This window comes from Tursiops truncatus, chromosome 2 (assembly GCF_011762595.2).
Source record: "Tursiops truncatus isolate mTurTru1 chromosome 2, mTurTru1.mat.Y, whole genome shotgun sequence".
In the NCBI taxonomy this organism is placed as follows: domain Eukaryota; kingdom Metazoa; phylum Chordata; class Mammalia; order Artiodactyla; family Delphinidae; genus Tursiops; species Tursiops truncatus.
In genome coordinates this window covers 156,512,953-156,536,467 of record NC_047035.1, presented here as the reverse complement: position 1 = coordinate 156,536,467, position 23,515 = coordinate 156,512,953, and the positions used below count along the sequence as shown (strand labels likewise).

Sequence of the window (23,515 nt, the reverse complement as noted above, 5' to 3'; positions counted from 1 at the left end):
CTAGATCCCGCACGCATGCCGCAACTGAGCCCGCGTGCCGCAACTAAAGATCCCGCATGCTGCAACTAAAAATCCCGCATGCTGCAATTAACTCCCGGCACAGCCTAAATAAATAAATACTAAAAAAAAAAAAGAAGAAGCACTTTCATTGCCGTAAAACCGTGATACTAACATGCTTGAGGCATCACGTTTCCAAGGAATATTGATTGACATTGCATTAAATCTGTTTCATTCAAATACTACAATGTCTTAAAGTCCAAGGTTCACATTAGGTATTTGCAGGAGGCAGTTCTATTTCAAAGCACCTAGAAAGCAGGGAAACATTTCGTGGAATCCAGAAGGCAGTGGACATACCTGCAAGAAACGCTCTATTCGACAAGATGAGTGCTCTGGTCCAGCCCCATCATACCCGTGAGGAAGGAGGACCACGATGCCGCTCTGGAGGAGCCACTTGGCCTCACCTGCAAAGCAGCAGCGGGAGTAAGAACGCTACGACGCAGGTGCAGGACAGCCCGGGCGACTGGGCGGTGAGACACATGTTAGTTTGTTGCTGGACCCCCAAAACCATTTTCATTGCACCATTCATCACTACAGCCAAGCACATTCCCCAGGAGACACAGGCCCTCCTGCTGACAGAGGACTTACGTGCTCTTCCTAGCAGCTTACTTAACTGCCTGATAGCTGCCATGCCCCAGTGGATGACAGAACAGGCTCCCAACTCTCGGAGTGGGGGGATGCCGTGGTACACAGGAGTCTCATAAGCAGTTATGGCCCCTTTTCTGTCATTTGTCCCCGTGAGGCTGGTGCCACACGTCCACTACACACCCATAGGCCAACACCAACCTCCAGAGATGAACGTGTCAAAGATGATCTGGGCACCGTTGAAGAAATCGCCAAACTGAGCCTCCCAGATGGGCAGTAGGTTAGGGCTTTCGATGCTCATCCCATACTCAAATCCCAAGACGGCCTCTTCCGACAGTGGGCTGTTGCTGACCTAGGGCAAAGGAGGAGAACAGAACCGTCGTGCAGGGAAGATGGGATGTGAATCAGTTAAAGTAAAGCATCATATTGGTACCAACTGCTCAAAAGGGAGGAGGGCCGTGAGGGCAGCTGTGCTTTCGTTCATCCCCGCATCCCTTTGAGAGAGGACATCTCCTGCTCTCCATGAATGATGTGTATGGGAAAAGTTGGGGCAAACAGAGGAAGACATACAAAAGGTTGGAATATGGACATTAAAGATTTTCTTGAAGGAGAAGCAAAATTAACTTCTCAGATGCCCCACCTTTGAAGCTGAGAGTAAAATGGTGTCGTAAGAGCTTTTTAAAAAATGTCACAAAACAAAGTGGGGGGAGGGACTTCCCTGGTGGTCCAGTGGTTAAAAATCTGCCTTCCAATGCAGGGGACGTGGGTTCGATCCCTAGTCGGAGAACTAAGATCCCACATGCCATGGGGCAACTAAGCCCTCGTGCCGCAACTACTGAGCCTGCACTCCAGGGCCCACGCTCCACAACTAGAGAGAAGTCCACGCGCTGTAACGAAGAGCCCATGTGCTGCAACTAAGACCTGACGCAGTCAAAAATAAATAAATAAATTTTTAAAAATCTAGAAAAATGGTATGGATGATCTTATTTGCAAAGTAGAAATAGAGACATAGACAGAGAGAACAAATGTACGGATACCAAGGGGGAAAGAGGTGGAGAGGGAGGAATTGGGAGACTGGGATTGACACATATACATTATTGATACTAGGTATAAAATAGACAACTAATGAGAACGTACTGCATAGCACAGGGAACTCTACCTAATGCACTGTGGTAACCTAAATGGGAAGGAAGTCCCAAAGGGGGGAGATATCTGTATGTGTATGGCTGATTCATTTCTTGTGCAGTGGAGGCTAACACAACATTGTAAAGCAACCATACTCCGATAAAAATTAATTGAAAACAAACAAACAAACAAACAAAGGGGGGGAAAGTTACTTGAAAAAGGCCTACCTTTCGGAATCCATTATTCTAATATCCTGTTTGCATGATAAAGCAAAAGAATCATCACCACATGTTAAGATTTAAAAAGCAGAACATAAAATTACATCTCTGAAGAGGCTAAAGAGATGTGACAGTTCAAGGCAGCACAACTCTGAACTGGGTTTGTGGACCAGATGTCTTCATGTCTCAGTGTTAACTTCCTGACTTGGATGGTTGCATTGGGGTAATGTAGGAGAATGACCTAGTTTGTAGGAAATACACATGTAGGGCATCAGGCTGGCAACGTGATGTTTCTATCTGGATGGCTCAAATGTCTCAGAATGAGAAAAAGTTCCTTTTGCATTATACATCCAACTTTTTTGTAATTTTGTGTTTGTTTCAACATTTTTCTAAAAAAATTTTTTTAAGTTACTTTTTTTTTTTTTTTTTTGGCCATGCTGCGAGGCATATGGGATCTTCCCCAACCAGGGATCAAACCCACGTCCCCTGCAGTGGCAGCGCGGAGTCCTAACCACTGGACCACCAGGGAAGTCCTTAAGTTACATATTTATAGAATAGTACTTGGCAGCAAAAAGGGATAAAATACTGACACACGCTACAACAACGATGGACCTTGAAAACACAATGCTAAGTGAAAGAAGCTAGCCATAAGAAGTCACATATTTATGAGTCTGTTTATATAAAAAGGCCAAAATAGATAAATCAATGTAAACAGAAAGTAGATTCGTGGTTTTCAGGTGCTGAGGGAAGGAAGCAATGGGGTGTGACTGCTAATAAGTATGGGTTTCTTTTAGGGGTGATGAAAATGTTCTAAAATTAGATAGCGGTGATGGCTGCACCACTGCATACACTGAAAACCACTTAACTGTACACATTGAAACATTGAATTCTATGAGTTTTATCTCAATAAAGCTTTTAATAAAAAAAACTCTGGAAAAAAATTTCATCTCTACTATGATTACAACCATAAAAATGCATGATTTATATGGATAAGCACTCAATGACAACAACAAAAAATGAAAACAGATAATGTATTAGTATGGCAGGATTATGCATGTTACCTTTCCTGATTTCTATTTGATTTCAATTATGATCTTTATAAGACATTAACTTGAAAAGAGACACTGTATTTCTCAGATCCATGAGTCTGTGGTCAACGGGATTTGAACTGAGTGCTTTACTTGCACCTCTGCGTCTTCACCTCATTCCCCATCTCCCTTCCTACCCAAGGCTGACACACCCACTCATATTCTAATCCATACCTTTTTTCTGCTTCTTCACTCGGCTCATCACCAAACTCCTTTTTTCTGAACCTCTCCTCACTGGCTTTCTCCTCTTGGCAAATGAACAATCAAAAGCTTAAAAATAAAACAAGAAAGGACTTCCCTGGGGGTCCAGTGGTTAAGACTCTGTGCTCCCAATGCAGGGGGCACAGGTTTGATCCCTGGTCTGGGAACTAAGATACCGCATGCCACGCAGTGTGGCCAAAAAAATAAAAGCAAAAAACAAAGAATATTCCCCTGGCCGGTGCTCTCTAGCTCCTGCTTCCTGTAACAGTCAGGCTTCTAGAAAGAATTATCTAATCTAGTTGTCTCTACCTCCTGAACCCCTATCTACCCTTCAACTAGTAAAATCTAGCTTCTGCTCTCCCCACTCCACAGAAATAGCTCTAGAGGAGGTCAACCTTGACCTTCCAGTTGCTAAATTGAATGGCCATGTTATTCTTCCTCTTTTCAGATTCCTCCCTCCTTAAGTTCAATGACACGGGGACTCTAAGTTCTCCTCTTGCCTTTCTGGATGCTCTTTTGGGAAAATGCTTTCTCTGCCAGCCCTTTAAAAGTTGTTTTTCCCAGGACCCTATCTGTTCTCATTCTGCTCTCTCAGAGAGATTCTCCACCCCTGTGGTTTCAAACACTCCTGCACCCTGATGACTTCCAAATAGACATCCAAGACCAGATTCCTTCATTAACTCCAGACATACATATCTAATTACCTGAAATATCTATGTCAAAGTTTAACGCCCAAAAGTTAGTCCATCACCTTTCCTTACCACACCTGTTCCTCTCCCTTACTCTTTATTTGGGTAAATGCCATCATCTTATGCAAGCTGTCCTAGTCAGGGAGCTAGGAGGTACCAGTACTGGTCTTCTTCACTCCCTACACCTACCACTGAGTCTGATAGCTGTTGTTTTCTGACTAGTTCTCAAATCTTGGCCCCATCTCCCCTCTGCACTGCTATTGCCCTAATTCACAGCTCCAGGATTTCCTGCCTAGATGACTGAGAAGCCTCCTTAGAAATTGTCCTAAGTCTCACCCTTCTTCAGCTCAGGCTTCCAAAGTATCATCAGGAGTGCTGTGTCTAACATGGAAATCTGATCGCCTGTTCAAAATTCCTCCATGGTTTCTCTTCTACGTAACACTCAAAGTCTTTCACAACGTGGGTAGTCCTGACTGGCCCGTCTCTTCCTTTACTTCTGTATCCACTTTGCAGCTTAAACTCCAGTCATATGAAGCTATAGGTAGTTCCCTGAGCATGAGGTCAGGGCCTCTTACTTCACAGCTTATGTATGCACTACTGTGTCCACCTAGAATGTTCTCCCTACATTTACTAGACCAGGCAGTTCCAAATGTCCCTCAAGTCCCAGCGCAAATCTGGCCTCCTCGCTAAAGCTCTTCCTTTTAATTCCCAAGTAACCTAGCTGCCCCTTCTCCTATGCATCTATTGTACTTCATATACTTGTATACCCTTATCTACATTAATTTGTTGAATCTATTAATGCTTTCATTTATTCCAAAAATTATTTAAGATGGCCTGTAAATATAGATAATACACAAAATGATAGTTTAAATGTAAGTGGACAGGAAAGTCCCTGGTGGTTCCGTGGTTAGGACACCATGCTTCTTTTGCAGGGGGCATGGGTTCAATCCCTGGTCAGGGAACTAAGATCCCACATGCTGCGCTGTGCAGCCAAAAAAAAAAGTAGGTGGGCAGAAAGAAAATAAATAGATTGACACACCCAACAGCGTTGGGGAAAACATACAACCTGGTAACCTACTTTCTTGAGGCTGCCATGGCCTCTACCCCTTCCCAGAAGCCATTATTGATAAGGGGAGGTTGATCGGTTGCAGAATTTTCGATGTACACACAATAAAGACGAGCCACTGCTCAGGGAACTACAACTACTCTCAATACCAAGATCAAGCAGGAGTCCCCCCTAGGGTCTTCATATAAAGGACAAAGTGTTAGGTAATAAATGAAATCTTTGACAGTATCCCCATAACAGATGTGAGACGTTTACTTGGGGCTTTCTAAATAGCGATATTCAAAATTAACTGATACTATATATCAAATCACAAATCAATAAAAGACATCGGGTGGAGAAAATACGAAATGTTTCAGTATCTAGGTCACCAATCTGATACTGATCAAGGAGGTGATTTTAGACTAACTTAAAGAAAAGATGAGTTGCATGTCCTTTAAGTAATTGTCCTGGAAGCTTGCTTTTCACAAAGTGAATTTTTAAAAAAAATATTCAGTATTTGGCTTCCCTGGTGGCACAGCAGTTAAGAATCCGCCTGCCAATGCAGGGGACACGGGTTCGAGCCCTGGTCCGGGAAGATCCCACATGCAGCGGAGCAACAAAGCCTGTGGGCCACAACTACTGAGCCTGCGCTCTAGAGCCTGTGAGCCACAACTACTGAGCCCATGTGCCACAACTACTGAAGCCTGCGCGCCTAGAGCCCGTGCTCCACAACAAGAGAAGCCACCACAAAGAGAAGCCCGCATACCACAACGAAGAGTAGCCCCCACTCACCACAACTAGAGAAACCCTGCACGCAGCAACAAAGACCCAACACAGCCAAAAATAAATAAATAAAATAATTTATTGAAAAAAAAAATCAAGTATCAGTGAACCCAATACTCTCAAATGGCTAGAGTAGGAAAAAAGATGACACACCACTAATTGTACCTTAAAGGATAATTTCATAAACTCCATGTGCCAGGCACTATGCTAGTTGTTGGAGAAACAAAAATGAAAAGACCCAGGCCCTGCTCTTGACTCTAATGAATCTAACTTAGCAACTGGCACAGAGAAATACATGGCAATGGATACATTCATCAAGCCCGCTAAACTCTAGGGAATAAAGTAACCTTAAGTCAGTGGGTTTTTTTTTTAAGTTGGCAAGAAATGTTGGCTTATTATCCACATCTTCGACTCACTTTGATGAATTCAGCAATGAGCAGGTTATATAATCAATTTTGGATTCACAAAATGAACACCCATTTGACATTTACATGATTACAGATAAGTAGCCACAGTAAAACAGCTCTAGTCTACTCGCTAGTCTGTTACTTCCATTCCAAGTACATAGACGGGCATTGTCTACCCAGTCGGCATCCCTTTATCTCAAAAAGGACTGAACCCAAAGTTTCCGACATCTGTTTCTAGTTGGTCTAAGAAGCCTGTAGCTATAATCACCAGCACCTGAGGTTTATACTAGATAATAAAACAGCCTACCTCTAGAAAGCCCTTTTGATTAGGGTCCATATGGTTCAGGGGGATATAGGTGTCATCGGTCTTCTGGCAAACAACCATTGCGTGCCTCTGGCTAAAAGTTCCACGGCCAACATCTTGGCCACTCAGACGGACGTTAAAACCTTAAAGCAAGCAAGAAGGAAAAGAAAAAAATCCAGATTCCCATGAATAACCTAAGTAATAATAAGGCCTGGTGACCCTGAATTCTTATATATCGGCTCATCCTGAGAACTGTCCTTAGGACAATAGATTATCCTTCTTAAAATACACCTGTCCTGGGCTTCCCTGGTGGCACAGTGGTTGAGAGTCCGCCTGCCGATGCAGGGGACGTGGGTTCGTGCCCCGGTCCGGGAAGATCCCACATGCCGTGGAGCAGCTGGGCCCGTGAGCCATGGCCGCTGAGCCTGCGCGTCCGGAGCCTGTGCTCCACAATGGGAGAGGCCGCAACAGTGAGAGGCCCGTGTACCACAGAAAAAAAACAAAACAAAAAAAAAAACCTGTCCTATATTCAACACTCCATAGTCTAATTAAGAATGAAGAGTCATCATTCGTCCTACAATTTTTAAAGGAAAATGTCTTTCCAATACATCCAGCACTGAGTCCTTTGTTTCCATAGTCTGTTCGCTGATGAAGATTGTCAACATGACATACCAAGATTAAATAATGTTTTCAGGTAAGAAATGTTAACACGTTTGAGAACCTCTCTAGTCAATAAAAACAATACAAGGTAGTTGTAACTCAAAACTGCAGGCGTCACATCTAAGAAATGTTATATAAAGCACCCCGTACCCTCTGTGCAGCTACACAGAAACGTCTTACCTTCAGCAAGTAATGAGCCTAGGGCAAGAGCTTCTGCTGTGGCCCAGTCTAACTTTGTTCCATCCATCACTTTCTCCACTCTGGACTGTAAAATTGAATGGGAGGGGAAAAGAAAATTTTAAGAGTTCCCATCCTTTTTCACATTGAGTTCAAAAAATGTAAGGCAACAATGGTTAAGAATCAAAAACATAACATTAAATATGACAGATAGTGCAGAAGGAAACATCGGAGTATGACAGCAAGTACATGACATATGAAAGCAGGCGAAACAAACCGGCACTCTGGTGAGCAGTTAACCGGGCAGATGGATGGGAGGAGGAGACGTCAGGGAGGGGAGAGAGGAACGGTATTGGTAATATTCTATCAGGGAGGGGAGAGAGGAACGGTATTGGTAATATTCTATGTCTTCAGCCTGATGGTGAGTACACAGATTGTTTTAATAGTCTCTATACCTATAATAGAAACTTATAAACGAAGTTAGTGTTTTAAAAATAATCCAGAGTTCATCGTGTCTTCATCCAAGTTCAAGAATGATGAAGACCTGTATCTCCTTGCTCTCCTCCTGCTTTTAGTGCTGAAAGTCCCACGTTCTAGGAAACCACAGGCAAACCATGACAGTTTGTCAATCCATCCTTAACATGAGACAACATGTAAAACCTCGACATGCTTAAGGGTGTAAATGGTTGCCTTTCGGGAGTATGTGTGCTGATTTTTATGTATTTTATTTAAGCCAAACCCCGACCACCTTCCTCAAAATGGAAGTGTCTTCTGCTCACTGCTCAGAAAAACCACAAAGGGCATTCCTGTACGGCTGTGTTTCTAATAATATGCATGCAGTACCTGTACATATAATGTATTAATAAGTGACTGAAAGAATAAGTGGAGGAAAAATAGAAGTAGGTTAAAAAAAAAAAGAAAGAAAAAAAAATAGAAGTAGACAAAATTTGAGTTAATTGACAAGCAGTACCAAAACACCGCTAGGAGTGGTTCACAATAAGTACTTGCCAAGTGCATTAGCCAAGCAACAAGACCAGACCAACAGCAATTCCTTGCTGTGAGAGATGGACAAACAATACCCAGAGATTCCCGGGCTCCCTACCTGCACGTGCATCTTCAGAAGGTGACTGTGCATTTGGAGCTCCTCCGGCACCTCCACAGACTTCCTGCCAATAAACCGCAGGAGGTCAAGGGGCACACCTGTGTTCCAAGTGGTGATGCAAGCTTCTGGCTGAACCAGGCCCTGCCAGTGGGCCTGCAGGTTCGTGGCAGGGGGGCTGTAGTGCGCCATGTTAGTTAAATGGCCATTTAACTTCGCGTAGTAGGAGGTTTTGATTTCCGACACCTCCTCCTGGGTCATGAGTCCATTGGCCACAAGGTACTCTGCATACGTGTCGGGGATGCTCTTCCGGGCTCTGTCCAAGGAAAAGGGAAACAAAAATCAATATGATTTGTAAAAATCAAAGAGACAGATACAGGAATTCCCTGGCGGTCCAGTGGTTAAGACTCCACACTTCCACTGCAGGGGGCACAGGTTCAATCCCTGGTCGGGGAGCTAAGATCTCACGCACCCTGTGGTGTAGCCAAAAAATAAAAGGTCCATTTTATGTCATGTGACTTTTACTCCAATAAATTTGTTTTTTAAAGGCAGTGGTGAGTATCCACCTCTTTCAGGCAAGCAAGTGAAAACAAATTTATCTTTTTTCTTTTTTTAAATTTATTTATTTATTTGTTTTTGGCTGTGTTGGGTCTTCATTGCTGCCTGTGGGCTTTCTCTAGTTGCAGTGAGCAGGGGCTACTCTTCGTTGCGGAGCGTGGGCTTCTCATCCTGGTGGCTTCTCTTGTTGCGGAGCACGGGCTCTAGGAGCATGGGCTTGAGTAGTTGTGGCACACGGGCTTCAGTAGTTGTGGCTCTAGAGCGCAGGCTCAGTAGTTGTGGCACACGGACTTAGTTGCTCCACTGCATGTGTGATCTTCCTGGACCAGGGCTCGAACCCGTGTCTCCTGCACTGGCACGTGGATTCTTAACCACTGCGCCACCAGGGAAGCCCACAAATTTACCTTTATAAGCTTTTGTCTACAGTCAGGCAGAAGTAATGAGTAGTAGAGTTTTCTTACAAACTGTTAATTCTGGACAGTTATTTACAAGGCTGACTTATATTGTCTACCTATTCTGCATCCCTTTATTTCAAAAAGGATTGAACCTATAAGTTGCCGACATCTGTTTCAGGTTGCTTGAAGAAGCCTGTAACTATTCAGCATCCGGGTTTTACAACAATAGAAATAACGATGATGCTACTCTGCATTCGCTTAATACGTTAAACTTGCAAGTCTGGTCACATTGATCATTATATTTAATCCTGAAAAAAGTGAGAGGTAGACAGGATATATTTTTACAAGCAGGGTCCTGAGTCACATCAAGTCATTCAGGTGCTAAGTTCAAAGCTAAATGGAGAAACCAGATTTGTTCTTCCAAGGGCAGTCTGCTACCCACGACCAGAAAGGCCCATAAAATATCACCAAGTTTATTCCTCTGCTTTAATTTATGTCTATGAGGAAATAAAGCAGGAAAGAGGGATCTACTTTACTTCCTAGCATCTGAAAAGGAAATCCTGGTACTTCCCTGGTGGTCCAGTGGCTAAGACTCCGTGTTCCCAATGCAGGGGGCCCAGGTTCGATCCCTGGTCCAGGAACTAGATCCTGCGTGCCACAATCAAGACCCGGTGCAGCCAAATAAATAAATACATAAATAGGAAATTCCAAAGGAACACACTCCTCCCCATCACGTGAACCTTCTGACTCGGCACTGTCCCACAGAAATGTAACGCAAACAATGTGTAATTTAAAATTTCCCTGTGGTCACATTAGAAAAGGTGCAAGAGGTGGAATTAATTTTAATCATATATTGATTTAACTCAATATACCCAAAATATTGTCCCTTCAATACCTAATCAATATAAAAATTATTATCAAGATCATTTACACTCTTTTTTTCACACTAAGTCTTTGAAATCTGGTGTATATCTTACACTCCCAGCACATCTCCTTCAGGAGTTGGCACATTTCAAGTGTCCAACAGCCATTTATGGCTCGAGGCTTCCACTTTGGACAGTGTAGTTCAGAACTTCGTTAAAATCCATCACGTAACCTCTTGCCAAGGCACAAAGCAGGTCCACGTCTATAGTTCGCAGAAGTGAATCGCGGAGGTTCTGTTTCTGCTCCTGTCAATGTCGCACTGAGCAGCTTCGGGCAAGGTTCTGCCTACGTCTTCTGTTCAGTCCTCCCTCTGCTAAGTGAGGGGGTGAAGTTGCCCTTTGTCTATTCATTGAGGAAATATGTAGAGTTGGAAGAACATGGGGCGCTTTCCTGCGACCCATAGGATGACCATCCCAGTGTGCCCAGGTCTGTCCCAGTTTGAGCATTGAAAGTTTCATGTCCCAGACACACTGGGAAAGCTGGTCGCCCTACCGGAGAGTGTCTAACACAAATAATAATGTGAGCACTGTGGGGGAAAGGGCACATCGCATGACGGTTCATCCTTGTACCTGATGATCTGGTACATGACCGGGTTGGTGAAGAAGGGCTCGTCCAGTTCGTTGTGGCCCCACTGCCTGTAGCACAACAAGTCAACAATCACATCCTTCCGGAATTGGCGCTGGTATTCAAACGCCAGTCGCGTGGCCCGGACCACTTCCTCTGGGCTGTCTCCATTGACGTGGATGATGGCGCAGCCCACAAGCTTCCCTGAGGCAGAGGAGCTGGAGATGAGACCGGCTAGTCAACCCATGAACCTACCCCCAAGTCCTGTTGCCCGCATGGGGAGACAGCCCTTGTCCTTAGGGGTAGTTTGGCTTGGGTGTTAAGAACCTGCACTTTGGGAGTTCCCTGGTGGCCTAATGGTTAGGATTCTGGGCTTTCACTTCCGTGGCCTGGGTTCAATCCCAGGCCAGGGAACTGAGATCCTGTAAGCCACATGGTGAGGCCAAAAAAACAAAAAGAACCCGCACTTTATGAAAAAAAAAAAAGAACCTGCACTTTAGAGGTCAGGTGACAAGCATGAGTTCAAGTCCCAGCTCTGTGTGATCCTGGTAAAGTTATGAATCTCAGTCTCCTTGTCTGTAACACTGGGATAATAGCTCTTACCTCTTAGTGATGTCCTAAAGAGGCAATGAGTTAATGCATATAAAGTGCTTAACAGAGCCTGGTACATCATAACTGATACTTATTTGTTATTATCATCATGACTATTATCTTTCTTCCTGAGATAAAAGGGTCATTAAAGGATGTATCCAAGAAAAAAATTGATTTTCTCCAAAGAGAAGATTGAGAATGAATTTTCAAATCTCTACCTAACTAATTACAAAAAATTCATATAGGTAGCCCCAAAAGGCATCCAGGCCAGGCTCTGGATATAAAAACCGAGCAGTTCTTACCATCTAACAGTTCTGGAAATTCTGTGAAATAGGGAATGAATAATAAAAAGCCCTGTGTTTCTTTGAATACTACTAGTTTCCACAGGTTAAAACAAGCTGACTTTGCTTCTTCACATCTGATTTCCAACCAGACCACTTGGCCAAGTTTACCGGTTGAACATATCCTCTTTGACTGTGATCTTGGGTACTCCAAATCTGATTATCCTAAAGACAATTGCTCTAGCTGTGCTAATTGTGTTATCTCTGGATTCCAGCAGATCATTCAACTCGATACTTCAGCACTTTGAGATTGCACCCTCTAAATTCTACTCTTGTTTTATTTCCTTGGATTTTAAGATCACACTCAGACTTTAAAAGGAATATTAACAACACTGTTGGTGACCACTGGCCATATCTGATCCAAAATTTAAAATGGGACCAGCAGTGAGGCTCACTGTTCTGAGTGAACTAGAAGTTTCTCCAGGAATTCCTTGTCTGACTCCACAGCATCAACTCTTCCCTGTGTTACATACCGATGTCACTACAGTATAAGGAAGACCTTCCTCTTTCTGCAGGAGTGGTGTAACCCAGCTGGTTATTGACAATCAAATGGACACTCCCACCAATTCTGAAATGCGGGATATTAGAGAGTGTAAATGTTTCAGGAACAATCCCTTGACCACAGAAAGAAGCATCACCGTGAACCTAGATCATGGGGGAGAAAAAAAGAAAATGAACGTAAGGGATGGAGAAATTTAGGTTTTCAATAGTAACAGGAATAAAAACAACCATGCTCTCACTGCTTCCCTGCCCTCCTAAAAATCTGCCGGTTATAGGATTTCCTAGAATGGTTAGGCTGATCTCAAGCAGCTTTCAAAGATGCTAAATCAGCCCTTTTCCTCCTGCAGCCACCACCAGTTGACCTATTCCTTCCGCCCCACATCATCACCTACACCCATCACTTCTCACATCCCCATCAACACGCTAGTGTTCACAGCAGCACCACAGAAGGGTGATTGGAGGTGTAGAAGGAAAATCAACTCTAGTAAAGCAATCATGAAAACAGCCTGCAAGACACTAAGACCAATGCACAGCTTCGAACTCTCACTCTTCCCCAATCATTTCCCCCCCAAAACGAGACTGCGTGTAGCTCACATCACCTCATTCCCACTGGGTGTATTAGCCACCACTGTGAACATAAATGAGAATGATGTGACAGCAAAGACAGGAGCATGGGGGTGTAAGTATATCATACACAAGTGAAAGGAGGCTTTGGGGAAAGAGCAAAATACTATTGTAAGAGAATCTCTGAAATGTGCTATTCTTCCAGAACTTGTGAAGTCTGCTAGATCATAATAGCACAAAACCTGACAACAAGGTCCTACTGTATAGCACAGGGAACTATATTCAATATCCTGTGATAAACCATAATGGAAAAGCATTTTTAAAAGAATGTATACATATGTGTATAAGTGAATCACTTTGCTTACAGCAGAAATTAACACAACATTGTAAATCAACTATACTTCAATAAAAAATTAATTAAGAAAAACAACTGGTATGGGCTTCCCTGGTGGCACAGTGGTTGACAGTCCACCTGCCGATGCAGGGGACACGGGTCTGTGCCCCGGTCTGGGAAGATCCCACACGCCACAGAGCGGCTGGGCCCGTGAGCCATGGCCGTTGAGCCTGCGCATCCGGAGCCTGTGCTCCGCAACGGGAGAGGCCACAACAGTGAAAGGCCCACGTGCCACAACAGTGAGAGGCCCGCGTACCGCAAAAAACAAAGAAACAAAAAAAACTGGTAAACGGAAAGTGGTAGAAAAGGGGGTAAATTTTTTTTAGAAAACTTGAAAGTAAATAATGAGGGAATTGCAGACCTTAGGAGAAAGTATGAGCTCCACTGACTTCATGCTGTATAAAAGGCTGTTATATCAATAAGGTATATGTTGTACACCTTAAATTTACATGATGTTATATGACAAATGCATTTTAATTAAAAAGCTATTAAATAAAAGGCTACTATCATAAACAGCCAAAATGCTCAGCTAGAGAATAGAATGATCTGATATGGGGAATTCCCTGGTGGTCCAGTGGTTAGGACTCGGCGCTTTCACTGCTATGGCCCGGGTTCAATCCCTGACCGGGGAACTAAGATCCTGAAGGCTGCACAGCGCGGCCAAATTAATTAATTAAATAAAATGACCTGATATGGTAACCATTGTGGCTCTAATAATAGCAGAAATAAAAGACCTAAATATGAATGAAGAAAGAATCCTTGGGCTTCCCTGGTGGCGCAGTGGTTAAGAATCCACCTGCCAATGCAGGGGGGGACACGGGTTCGAGCCCTGCTCCGGGAAGATCCCACATGCCGCGGAGCAACTAAGCCTGTGCACCACAGCTACTGAGCTTGAGCTCTAGAGCCCTCGAGCCACAACTACTGAAGCCTGAGTGCCTAGAGCCCCTGCTCCGCAGCAAGAGAAGCCACCACAATGAGAAGCCTGCGCACCGCAACGAAGAGTAGCCCCCGCTCACCACAACTAGAGAAAGTCCGCGTGCGGCAACAAAGACGCAACACAGCCAAAAATAAATAAATAAATAAATAAAAAGAAGGAATCCTTGGAAGCAGATTTTTTTAATGACAGTGAAGACGTCCTAAAAGAGTAATTTGTGTATAGGTAAAACATTTTGGCTAAGAAAGGAAGCACTGTTTTGCTTAGCGAAATCTCCAGCCCACACCTTCCCATTGCTAGGGCCTACAGGGATGACTGACGTTTTGGAATATCCAGACGTAGTGATAACATACTCTTACGTCACCTCCACAACGCTATGTACATTACCTCCATTGATCCATTCAACAATCAGGTGTAGGGGCCAGGTAAGGGAATCGCCACTGTTCTTTTCACAGATGAGAAAACCAAGGTTCAGAAAGAGTACGTATTTCACGTGCCAAGGACTAGACCTTCTGTGATGCCTCCATTTTTTTTTGGCCACGCTGCATGGCACACGGGATCTTATTTCCCAAACCAGGGATGGAACCTGTGCCCCCTGCATTGGAAGCGTGGAGTCTTAACCACTGGACTGCCAGGAAAGTCCTGATGCCTCCATTTTTTGGACTTATTTCCCCACCCCTCCAAGCCTTTCGCCTGGGTTAACGAACTTACTATGTTCTCATTTAATCCTCAGAACACTATAAGGAATGTAACCTACTCCCATTGACCTCTGAGATTCAGAGAACCTGAGGAACAGAACCAAGCACGCCAAGCTAGAAGGCAGCAAAGCCAGGATCTGAACTCAGTGCTTCTTGGTTCCAGAATCCTTGTCTTTTCTACACCGGGCTACACTGTCAAGTCCAACCCTCAGCTGCACGGCGGTCCACACAGGGTCAAGGGGTTCCTAGCATCTGAACACTCCACACCCTTTGGCCTCCTTGCTGATGGGACTTCCTGTGGAGTAATGATGTAAAAGGAGACCAGTAAAGCAAGGAAGAGAGCTGGGTGTCTCTTCCACTCCTTTACAAAAGCGTTTACAGGAGAGGCATTGCTGAGAACATAACATCTGTTCATAACTTGCGTCATTTTATCATAGTCTTAGGGTTCTTGGCACTAAAGCCATGTGTCATCTGCTAATTTTATTTCCTGTCTTAGAAGAGAAAACACTCCATGATGCCCATAAAGCTTTGCAGGAGTCGGGTCCGTAAGCCCCAAGGAATGCTGTGGGCGGTGGAAACTGCTCAGCCAAACACAGCAGGGGGCTTGGACACACACAGAGGATCACATGTGACGATCCACTTCCACCACATTCAGGACCAAGATGAACAGAAGACAGACGGCAAAAGTAGTATCTGGAGTCTCACCCACCATGATTTTATAGACTCCGAATTTCAAGTTCCCACAATAAATTAGAATTTTGAACTTGAGTGAGGCAAGACCCAGGCAGACACAGCAGGGCAAAATGTCTTGGGAACACAAAGTAGAGAGAAGAGGGCGGTTTCTTTTCACTTCAAAGAACATGGCACTTTCACCTCTTCCTTCAGGAATCAGCCTTAAGATCAGCTCAATGTACTGGGGAAATGTGAGTGACTGAAATATTTTAGTCTCATGAATTCAAGTGAAAGGTGAAGAGAATGTCTGGCTAATGATTTGAAGATTTCTATTTAGAAATACTATAACATAATCAAATCCAATCCTGCTTACCCCCGATTTATTTACTACAAGTTTCTGGCCCATGGAAAATTAACAGTAAGATAATGTGGTTATTTGTATATGTAGCCAAATATTCTACTGCCTTGTAGATTTACTTAATTTCCTTTGGGTTTGAAGACTCAGTTACTGATATCCAGGATTAATTAGTAGTTATCCAGTAGTTAAAGGTTCATATTTATGTTTTTACTTTTGTGGCGTGGTATGTGGGATCTTAGTTCCCCGACCAGGGACCAAACCCTCGCGGCCTGCAGTGGAAGTGCAGAGTCTTAACCACTGGACCACCAAGGAAGTCCCTAAACGTTCATATTTAAATGAATACTTGCAGAAGAAAAATGTGACCCACAATCTAAACCTCTAAAGTATACCTGTTGGACTACCAAAAAGTGGGGGGCAGAGGAAGCAATACATTATATAATTTGTATTGTTTGCCTTAATGCCAAAGACCTTCATTGGAAAACAAACAAACAAGCAAATAAAATAAATCCAGACTCTTGCAGTCTTGTTAGACAGACGGATACCACGTCGTTTCCAAGAGAGTTATAATTTCAGAGAAGTAATGACATCTGTCCTCTTAACAGTAGCAGGTATGCCGGTCTATATCCCCTTAATTAATTCATAACTCAAGAAAGGAAAAACACAGTGAAGACCTCCATCAGTTGCCTTGAGCGGGGAGGGATAAATTGGGAGATTGGGATTGACATATACACACTACTATACATAAAATAGTTAACTAATAAGAGCCTACTATATTGTAATGACCTATATGGGAATAGAATCTAAAAAGAGTGGATATATGTATATGTATAACTGACTCACTTTGCTGTACACCTGAAACTAACACAACACTGTAAATCAACTATACTCCAATAAAAAAATTAATTGAAGAATTTTTTAAAACATCAGTCAAAAATAAAAGTCAGTTGCCTTGAGACTACACCACCTCACATCTGCTATTAATTTTTTAAAGAACCCCAAAAATCTTCTTTTCCCAAAAGTTCATCTCAATTTCATCTGGAACATCTGCCATCTCCTGTCGTAACTACCATCCTGGACATTCTTACTTCCTGGTCTTTCCAACCTCAGGCCTCACTTCCTGAAGCTACTAGTACCTGTAAGCAAATGACCTTGTCCCCAGGCTGAGCCGAACCGTCTGGAGAGTAGTCCCCATCCCGCCTGGACTGCTGTCTCCCGCGAGTCTTCCCAACAGCCACGGGGTTAACGGCTTCCAGGTGTGAGGGGTTGGGCAGCATTGTCACGTGGAGGGGATGGTGCGCGCCAAAGTCCAGGTCAACCGAGGACGTCAGGTGAGACAGGACATCGCCAGCGGCTGAGACATTTTCCGGAAATTCACTTAAGCCTCGCATTTTACGGAACATCAGCTATGCCGAATAAACGTACAAGAAAAAATGGTAAGAGGTGGTTCATTTAAATCACACAATAGGGACTTCCCTGGTGGCACAGTGGTTAAGAATCCTCCTGCCAATGCAGGGCACACGGGTTCGAGCCCTGGTCCGGGAAGATCCCACATGCCACAGAGCAACTAAGCCTGTGTGTCACAACTACTGAGCCTGCACTCTAGAGCCCGTAAGCCACAATTACTGAGCCTGTGTGCCACAACTACTGAAGCCCATGCACCTACAGCCCGTGCTCCGCAACAAGAGAAGCCACTGCAATGAGAAGCCCACACACCACAATGAAGAATAACCCCCACTCGCCGCAGCTAGAGAAAGCCCATAGGCAGCAATGAAGACCCAACACAGCCAAAAATTAAATAAATAAAGATAAGCACACACTTGTAACTGCTCGAATGCACAGAACTATTTGGAGATGTTCAGTCATATGAAGTTCCAACACTTTCAGAAGAGTCTAGCCTGATGCAGATGGTAAGATACTTCTGCCTTGCAATAAGCAAAATATTTTTTCTTAAATGCACCTGTTATTATGTATTTTCCAAAAGAATCTGTATTATTCTTGTTAAAGGTAGAGAGGCAAATAAGAAGTTAATCCCATTTAGTCAGGGGATAACATACACTGCTTAGTGCAAGTGGCATCTTAAAAACTATATTGTCCAATTCTCAAAGGACTTCTCTGCATACATTCTGTCACCTCATCTTCACAGTCTTCTATGACATAGAGGTTACTACCCATTTTAAAAATGAACAAGCTAAAAAACTAAAAACAGAGTTGCTAGAGTTGCCATATATCCAGAGAAAACTCTAATTCGAAAAGGTACATGCACCCCAACGTTCATCGCAGCCCTATTTACAATAGCCAATATACAGAAGCAACCTAAGCGTCCATTGACAGATGAATGGATAAAGAACATATGGTGTGTGTGCACACACACACACTGGAATATTACTCAGTCATAAAAAAGAACAAAATAATGCCATTTGCAGCAACATGGATGGACCTAGAGATTATCATACTAAGTGAAATAAGTCAGACAGAAAAAGACAAATATCATACGATATCACTTATGTGTGGAATCTAAAAAAATGATACAGGAATTCCCTGGCAGTCCAGTCATTAGGACTCTGCTCTTTCACTGCCAAGGGCCCAGGTTCAGTCCCTGTGAACTAAGATCCTGCAAGCCACGCGGCACGGCCAAAAATAAAAAAAGAATAGGAAAAAGAAATGATACAAATGAACTTATTTACAAAACAGAAACAGACTCACAGACATAGAAAACAATCTTATGGTTACCGAAGGGGAAGGGGAGGGATAAATTAGGAGTTTGAGATTTAAAAAAAAAAAAAAAATGAATGAGCAAGAGAAATTAACTAGATGGTTTAAAGGTCCTCGGCTAAAAATCTGGGTCTCAAACCAAGGTATTTACCAAAAACAGCATGCTATTCTCTACTGGCCAAATGGTTTGAATGACCCAAAAGCTTCTCCAGTTCACAAAAGCTTCTTATTTCCCTATCTGCAAATAGGAGCATACAAACTCACACAGTATAGGGATGGGTGTGTTTCTGGCAAATATGATTATTGATAATCACTTCTGTGTCTTTCAGTAACTGTCTTGTCTGGGATATTTTAGGAATGCAATTTTTGGTTTAAGAACTTCTGCAGGGGAATTCCCTGGCCGTCCAGTGGTTAGGACTCTGCGCTTTCACTGCCGAGGGCGCGGATTCCATCCCTGGCCAGGGAACTAAGATCCCACAAGCCGCAAGCCGCATGGAGCAGGCCAAAAAAAAAAGAAAGAGAGAGAAAATTTCTGCAGGTATCTAAGCACATGTCTCCATCTGTCCATTACTTTATTCTGTCATATTCTACCTTTACTAAGGTGTCTTTTCAAAGCTGGTTACCAGTCTCTTAGTATCAGAAACACTGAGGTATGAATATTAAAGGTAAAGCTTGGCCCCTAGACATAACATCACATATATTTTTTTCATTAAAAAAATTTTTTTAGAATTGAGGTATAGTTGATTTACAATATTATATAAATTTCAGGTGTACAACGTAGTGATTCAAAATTTTTAGAGATTATACTGTTTATAGTTATTATAAAATATTGGCTATATTCTCTGTGTTGTACAATATATCCTTGTAGCTTATTTATTTTTTACAAAGTAGTTTGTATCTCTCCATCCCCTACTGCTATACCGCCCTTCCCTCTCCCCACTGGTAACCACTAGTTTGTTGTCTTAGTGAGTCTGTTTCTTTTTTGTTATAGTCATTAGTTTGTTTTATTTTTGAGATTCCACATATAAGTGACAACATACAGTATTTATCTTTGTGTGGCTTATTTCACTAAGCACAATACCCTGCAAGTCCATCCATGTTGTTTCAAATGGCAAATTTTCATTCTTTTTTATGGCTGAGTAGTATTCCTGTGTGTGTGTGTGTGTGTGTTTGTGTATCACATTTTCTTTATCCATTCATCTGTTGATGGACACTTAGGCTGCTTCTGTATCTTGGCTATTGTAAATAATACTGCTATGAACATTGAGGTGCATATATCTTTTCAAATTAGTGTTTTCATGTTCTTCAGATATATACCCAAGAATGGAATTTCTGGGTCATATGGTGGTTCTATTTCTAGTTTTTTGAGGATCCTCCATACTGTTTTCCACAGTGGCTGCACCAATTTACATTCCCACCAACAGCGTACTAGGGTTCCCATGTGTTTCTTCTAATATTCTCAAGGATAACACATCCTTCCATAGGCTCCATTAACTCCATCTAACTTTGAAAGGTCCTTTAACATTTATAATTATTTTTAATCTCCGGGCCAAGAACAGTAATGAGGTTTATCCACGCGTAATGGCTACAACCTTATCAGACATTGAGTCCCTCTGATGCTCCCTGACATCGAATCTTCCATCCTGACCCTCAAGTCTTTCGAGACTTACAGAGCAGCTGAGTTGGACAGAACAGGAACACCAAGATCCAATAACCCATAAAACCACTCACTCAGAGGGGTCTCTTGAGATAACAATGTGTTACTAGTTTCATACAATCTATTAACTAGAAACTGCAAATAAGTGGAAGGTAAAAATGACTTTTTTGTAAGGTAAAATTGTATCAAATTGTACAGATCTTTGTGTTTGTTTGAATGATTTTTATGAAATAGGGAAAGCATGCTTCGAAAAACAGAATTTATCTGTTTGCATCATCCGTAGGAAACAAACTAACTTTTTTTTCTTTTTTGGTACATGGGCCTCTTACTGCTGTGGCCTCTCCCGTTGCGGAGCACAGGCTCCGGACGCACAGGCCCAGCGGCCATGGCTCACGGGCCCAGCCGCTCCGCGGCATGTGGGATCTTCCCGGACCGGGCCACGAACCCGTGTCCCCTGCATTGGCAGGCGGACTCTCAACCACTGCGCCACCAGGGAAGCCCCAAACTAACTTTTAACTTCCCTGAGTGAAGAACCTCTGTAAGTTGATACAGAAAATCAACCTAAATGCCAGGTCCAGGGACTTCACTGGTGGTCCAGTGGTTGAGACTCCGTGCTTCCACAGCAGGGGACGCGGGTTCGATCCCTGGTTGGGGACCTAAGATCCCACATTCCACGTGGCACGGCCAAAAGAATAAACAAACAAAAGGAAAAAGAAGAGGGCCATCCAACAGCAACAGGTTTCATCAATTAACTAAGCTAAAGTAAGTCAGAAAGAGAAAAACAAATATTATATATTAACACATATATGTGGAATCTAGAAAAACAGTACAGATGAACCAGTTTGCAAGGCAGAAATAGAGACACAGATGTAGAGAACAAACGTATGGACACCAAGGGGGGAAAGTGGCATCGGGCGTGGGGGAATGAATTGAAATACTGGGATTGACATATATACACTAATATGTATAAAATAGATAACTGATAAGAACCTGCTGTATAAAAATAAACAAATAAAATAAAATTCAGATCAAAAAACAAATTAACTAAGCTGTCTCCTGGACAAATGGCTCATATGCTTGGCTGGTTTTCTAAAAGCAGTTATTACCATTGGTTTTATTCTTTTACAGTCAATTGTACATGAATAGCGGAAAACACAGAATGTCTTTTACCTCTGGAGGGAACTGCAGAAGGCCTGTCAATAAGTTCAGCCTCCCTCTATGTGGCATCCCAATAATGACATCGGTTACCCCGCTGTAGGCCGCCCTTTTCAGCAGCTCATAGAAAAAGCCCATCATGCTTTCAGCTCCTTCGCCTCCGTATCGCTTCACCGTGGCAAACTTGGTGGCCAAAAAGTGGTCAAGCTCCTATGGAACACCACGTCAGACGTATCAGTTACAGGACAGCTAACTACTTGGGTCAAAGTCAAACACGTTTAAGAAGACCCCACACTACGTCAAGCAGCTGCAACAGGGTTCCTTCACTACCGACCGCAGAGATGCACAGAAGTCACCCAGAGCCAGGCAGGAAAGCCCTGCCGAGGACACCAGACAGCAGCAGGGATGCAGAGAAAACAACCTGAGTGGTAGAAGAACTCACCCCAGCAGGAATCCCCTCAGAATGCCGGGCCCTTCCCATGACTTGAGTTTCAGTACAGGGCTCTACAATAGCATTTCATCTGGGCTGCAAATTAGCCAACCACCCACATTACTGGGAACAGGTTTCTTGTCATCTTGATATGCCCGAGTCCTGATCACAGCCCTGACAGACATTCAATCCCATTAATCTGTATTGAGAGCCTCTTCCACATACAGTTCCTTTTTTTCTATCACTTCAGGTAAGAAAAAGAGAAATAAGATCTTAAGGATTTTGCAGGCTTCTATAGAGGGAATAGACAAATACATAAAACATATTGACTCTGAGAAGCACCAATAGTTCTGTTGTTTGGTGATCTACTTTCTTCTACTTAGAATAAAGTGGTATGTGTTACCCTGCCCCTTGTGTTGAGGCCATGGGGTAAATGGGGCTACATTCAGAGAGTTCATGTCTTAACTCCCTCTCTTCAATATTTATATGTCTTTGTAGAAAATGAATCGACCTGTTTCTTTGATATTAGCTGCTACTTTTATACCTGAGATTCTAGCATTAGTTTTGACAGATGTTTTCGCTCTTCTGTGGTAAATGTCTCCTTTTTCAGTTCCTCAAACCGCTTGGCAAACCATTCTTTCTCCTCCTGGCTCTGAAGTTGGGAGGTTTCAATAGAAATCTGCCCACAGTAGATCTGGCTGAGATAGGCTACCACTTCCTCAAGAGAGGCCTCCTCCTTCCCCATGTTCAGTAATCCTACGAAATGGAATCAAAGGGATCGTTTTAAAGAATAATCAACCATGTAACTAATTATAGAACATACCAAGATCCTTATTTGAATTCAGAGCATTTCATTCCAAGTAACTTGGGTTATCTAGATTTTTCTAAAGGCAAAACTAAAAATATGATCAAAGGCCATAAAGGTACTAAAAGGAGAGGGAATAAAAAGCTTCCATCTCTCGAACAGAGCCATGATGCATTATGCCAAATTTTGATTCTATAGTCATTTTGAACTAAATTGTGAACCTACCTTTCATCTGCTTTATAGCTACAAATCATATGTATACCTTTATCTGAAACATCTATCTACCAAAACGTTCAAGTCTTATTAATATCTATAAAGCAATGCCTATTATTGCACAGTTGGTCTTAATGTGAATTAATATTGATAGCAATGCAATATTCTAAGGTAAAAGGAAATCTCCCTGAATCTCAGCCAGAGAAAAGAAAGGTTTGTAGTACGTGATTGGCCCAGCACCAAATCAATTATCAGTCATTTGCCTAAGCCTACAATATGAATTTAACAAACCAACATTTTCTTTATATCGTGTATAGTTTCTTACAATAAACGTTAGATCTTTGATACTGATTGAGCACAGCTGTGATGATCATGGGAGTGCAGATATCTCTTTAAGATAGTGATTTCGATTCCTTTAGATTTATACCCAGACATGGAATTGCTGGATCATATGGTAGTTCTAGTTTTAATTTTTTGAGTATCCTCCATACCGTTTTCCATAGTGGTTGCAACAACTTGCATTCCTACCAACAGTGCACAAGAGTTCCCTTTTCTCTACATCCTCGCCGACACTTGTATCTTTGGGTTTTTTTTTTTTTAATTGAGGTATA

The 23,515-nt window shown here is 42.8% G+C and overlaps 1 protein-coding gene across 4 annotated transcripts in view; it reads right to left on the bottom strand.

Annotated features, from left to right (window-relative positions):
- DHTKD1 (dehydrogenase E1 and transketolase domain containing 1) overlaps positions 1 to 23,515 on the bottom strand; it is a 52,593-nt gene that overhangs the window by 13,122 nt on the left and 15,956 nt on the right. For 2 of the 4 annotated variants that reach the window (XM_033852359.2, XM_033852362.2), the window contains exons 3-12: positions 22,431 to 22,642; positions 21,472 to 21,666; positions 17,066 to 17,335; positions 12,285 to 12,456; positions 10,885 to 11,083; positions 8,442 to 8,754; positions 7,343 to 7,427; positions 6,506 to 6,645; positions 844 to 994; positions 355 to 461 (exon numbers count right to left, since the gene is read on the bottom strand). In XM_033852359.2, the coding sequence (XP_033708250.1) occupies positions 355 to 461; positions 844 to 994; positions 6,506 to 6,645; positions 7,343 to 7,427; positions 8,442 to 8,754; positions 10,885 to 11,083; positions 12,285 to 12,456; positions 17,066 to 17,335; positions 21,472 to 21,666; positions 22,431 to 22,642 (1,844 nt within the window). Of the gene's footprint in view, positions 1 to 354; positions 462 to 843; positions 995 to 6,505; positions 6,646 to 7,342; positions 7,428 to 8,441; positions 8,755 to 10,884; positions 11,084 to 12,284; positions 12,457 to 17,065; positions 17,336 to 21,471; positions 21,667 to 21,898; positions 22,098 to 22,430; positions 22,643 to 23,515 lie in introns of those variants that run through there. The other 2 variants (XM_033852363.2, XM_033852360.2) reach the window with 2 other exon arrangements.